The 3,368-nt window shown below is 35.4% G+C and overlaps 1 protein-coding gene across 1 annotated transcript; it reads left to right on the forward strand.

The window, feature by feature from the left end:
- Positions 1 to 14: 14 nt before the first annotated feature.
- On the forward strand, positions 15 to 2,645 carry LOC117109673 (tyrosine-protein kinase receptor Tie-1-like; the record flags this gene model as incomplete). Its single annotated transcript, XM_033252056.1, has 5 exons — positions 15 to 97; positions 528 to 902; positions 1,427 to 1,684; positions 2,133 to 2,264; positions 2,502 to 2,645. Coding segments are annotated over exons 2-5 (871 nt in total), but the record flags the coding sequence as incomplete, so codon positions are not given.
- Positions 2,646 to 3,368: the final 723 nt, after the last annotated feature.

Below are 3,368 nucleotides of genomic sequence, written 5' to 3' on the forward strand. Positions count from 1 at the left end.
AATTACGACGTAGGTATATCATGTTTGATAAAAACAGGAGCTGTGACATCACGAGGCCCTCTATCGCCAACGGTGAATTTTACAACACCAAGAGAAAGTACGTATTGTTTCATAATATATTATCCATAAATCAGTATATTTATTATTCTCATGCATATCAATATTAATTTAAAAAAAAGTAGCTTAGGTCAGTTGGCTAAACGGGTAGCGGGTCATCTTTCGGATGAGACGTTAAAACCGCTCTGATTTGGCACGTTAAAAAAAAAAAAAAAAAAAAAATACGCAGTAGGGCTAACACCCTTCGGAATAGAGTAAGGTATTGTCTCCTAGTGTATTGAACAATTTGCCACCATCAGGACCACACTAAAAATAAGTCTAAGTGTTCTATCACTGGCATATTTCAAAATACCAACCAATCTAATTAAATCCAATTATTATTATTACTATATACGGTAATACAGTAAATTGTACCTCGGAAACACATGGATTTTATTTCTATTCATTCACTTAATCTATATTAATACCAGATACTAGGTTGGATTTTGTGCTACTTAACTATCACCCAATGATACAATTTGATAACGCCGAATCTAGTCTGAAAATTGGAGGTTATGCCATCGGCGAGGACAGAACTAACAATATCAATTTCGGACGTCGAGTTGATAGTGGAACTGGTGTAGACGGACATGAGCTTCACTGGCTGGACAACGGGGTCTTGCAAACGAATGACAGCATGTTTCCTGTACAAAGTGTAGTGTTACAGACACCACGGTATGACTTCACAGGACTGTTGCTACAACTTCCTGCCAATATCAGCGCTGAGAATATTGGTGCGTTTTATTCTTGGGCAACTATCGGATTACTAAGTACCAACGTTACGACTTTCACCATTTCAAAAGAAGGTAGAATTGTTGGCAGTTATTTATTTATTTATTATCAATTTGATACTAAGAAAGGAACAAATGTAAAATGGGTGAGGTAACCAGGAGAGTGTCGGGAGTAAGACATAACAAGGCCCAACACAATTGGTAGTCCACTCCCTCTCCGAATAAGTATTATACGCTATAGAGACGATTAAATGTGCTATCAAAATACAGATACAAATATCAATCATCGTCAGTGTTGAAAACGGATATCAATTTAATAAGCCTATTATCTTTCACGAAGTTAAAACAATGAAACAAACAAATCGCTTTCCATTAGGCCCTCGAACAAAACATAAATAATTGTTGTAAAAAGCCATTTTTACCCCGCAAAAAGGTATGAAAACAAAAATGTCAGTATGTAGAAACGAATAAAATGCCATTTTTATAATTCCAAATTTACAAATATTGAAATTGCATTTAAATGTATTGTGTTGTTATTTGCAACATTTATATTTATAAAACAATGTTCTTATAGATAGTTTTATTCCTTTAAAAAACAGCGAAAGTTCGGTCAAAGAGCACAACGATAATCGTCGGTGTCGGTGAACTAGTTGAACTTGAAATGGAAATCGAACGTAATACGAATATCGACAAACTTCGTTGGCGCCATAACGGAGGTGGAATAATAAATGATTGGAATGGCAAGACTAAAGTGATTATTGAAAGTGTTCGAACTCTAGATGGAGGACTATACGAGTGTTACTTTGAAGGCGAAAGGGAATTGGGGCTTCAGAGTTATACTCAACTCATTGTAAGAGGTAATAATCTGTTCCCTCAACTCATTGTAGGAGGTGGCTTCTCAACAGATTCTACCAATATTTCTTAATTATTTCTTTCTAATAACGATCATAACCATCTTTCGTTGCCAGATATCTTGACCAGGAAAAGTGTAAAATCGATAACAACAGAGTAAGCTGCTACAAAACTATTGCCTATAAATAAGATTAATCGTCACTTTTAGTCTTTGGTAGAATTTGATCTTGGTTTTTTTTTTTGTTTTTTTTTTGTTTTTTGTAAAACCACGATCTAACATAGCGGACTCCATGATTAATAGGTGTTTGTTTTGTTTGTTTGTTTTATTGTATTTTTACCACACACACATATATAAATTAATCAACGATAAAGGTGTGATAATGAAGGTTGAGAGGATGAAAGTACTGTAATTATGCGTTTTCAGTTTATACATTTATTTATTGTGTATTTTAGGCTGTCCGTCTCCAAGATGGGACGCTGAGTGTGACAAAGACTGTCCAGTTTGTTACAATGGGGGTGTATGCCATCCAACTACAGGAAATTGTGTTTGTCCTTCTGGGTTCATGGGCGATGATTGTAGTGAACGTACGTTTTGCAGTTTTATCTTGAATTTTATTTAAAACAGTTTACGATGTTTATCTAACAAAGCATGGCAGAAAAATCCATGATCCAAGGTAGGCTTATTATATAGGCCTACTAATACTAACATCAGTAGCTTTAAAACATATCCGCGTTATAAATGATGTTACGGTTTTTCATTATGAATCTCGAATATTTTCATGCACATTGACATTAATTTACTGATGCATTCTGCAATTTTAGCATGTGGAGATAACAACTGGGGCCGTTCCTGCTCAGCAGTGTGTAGTACATCAAACAGGGGGTGCGGTGCCATTTTGTTCTGTTTACCTGAACCAATGGGTTGCTCGTGTATGGCTGGATATAAAGGACATGACTGTAAAGAATGTACGACAACATTTTATTATTTTTTATTATTACTACCATCATTATCATTATCATTTAAAACAGATATTACAGAGGCGGATCCAGATTTTTTTTGTTAGGGGTGGGGATACCAAAATGTTCAAATAGTTTGAATCAACACATGCAGCCAGCGCCATCAGAGTCGGCCCCACACAAATTGTTCCTAATTATCACAAAATGCTATAGCATGCATTACATTAGGCTTATATAGGCCTATTTGCCAGCACATCCAGCCGTTGATTTTAATATGATATGAAATTTGTTGGAAATTTATCGTCTCCGGTGACTGCATATTGACCTATAATATGAACAATCTTATCTGTAGGCCTGCAGATGTACAGGACGTAATGTTACTTCTTTAGGCCCCCAAAAAACCCAAATTAATGAAAATTTAAATAAAATATTCATGAATATTCTGTTTGAGAAATCCATTGTATAAGACACTAAAAATGCTACTTTGTCGGAGCCTCCTGGGGGATTTTTTCAAAACCCCCTTCAGGTCTCCGCCCCTGGACCACCAAATTCCAAAAAGTCCACTTTTTAAAACCTATTATTTCATTAAAATCTTTCCTGATTATCGCGAAATGCTATATGCCTAGAGTATGCATTACATTTTTTTGCCCGCTCTTCTAACTGTTGATTTTTAATAATGTGCTACGTAATCTGTTGGAAAGTATCAGCTCTAGTGATTGCAAATTGATCCAT

This window comes from Anneissia japonica, unplaced genomic scaffold, assembly GCF_011630105.1.
Source record: "Anneissia japonica isolate Jap-2015-1 unplaced genomic scaffold, ASM1163010v1 scaffold17238_len3368_cov173, whole genome shotgun sequence".
Lineage (NCBI taxonomy): Eukaryota > Metazoa > Echinodermata > Crinoidea > Comatulida > Comatulidae > Anneissia > Anneissia japonica.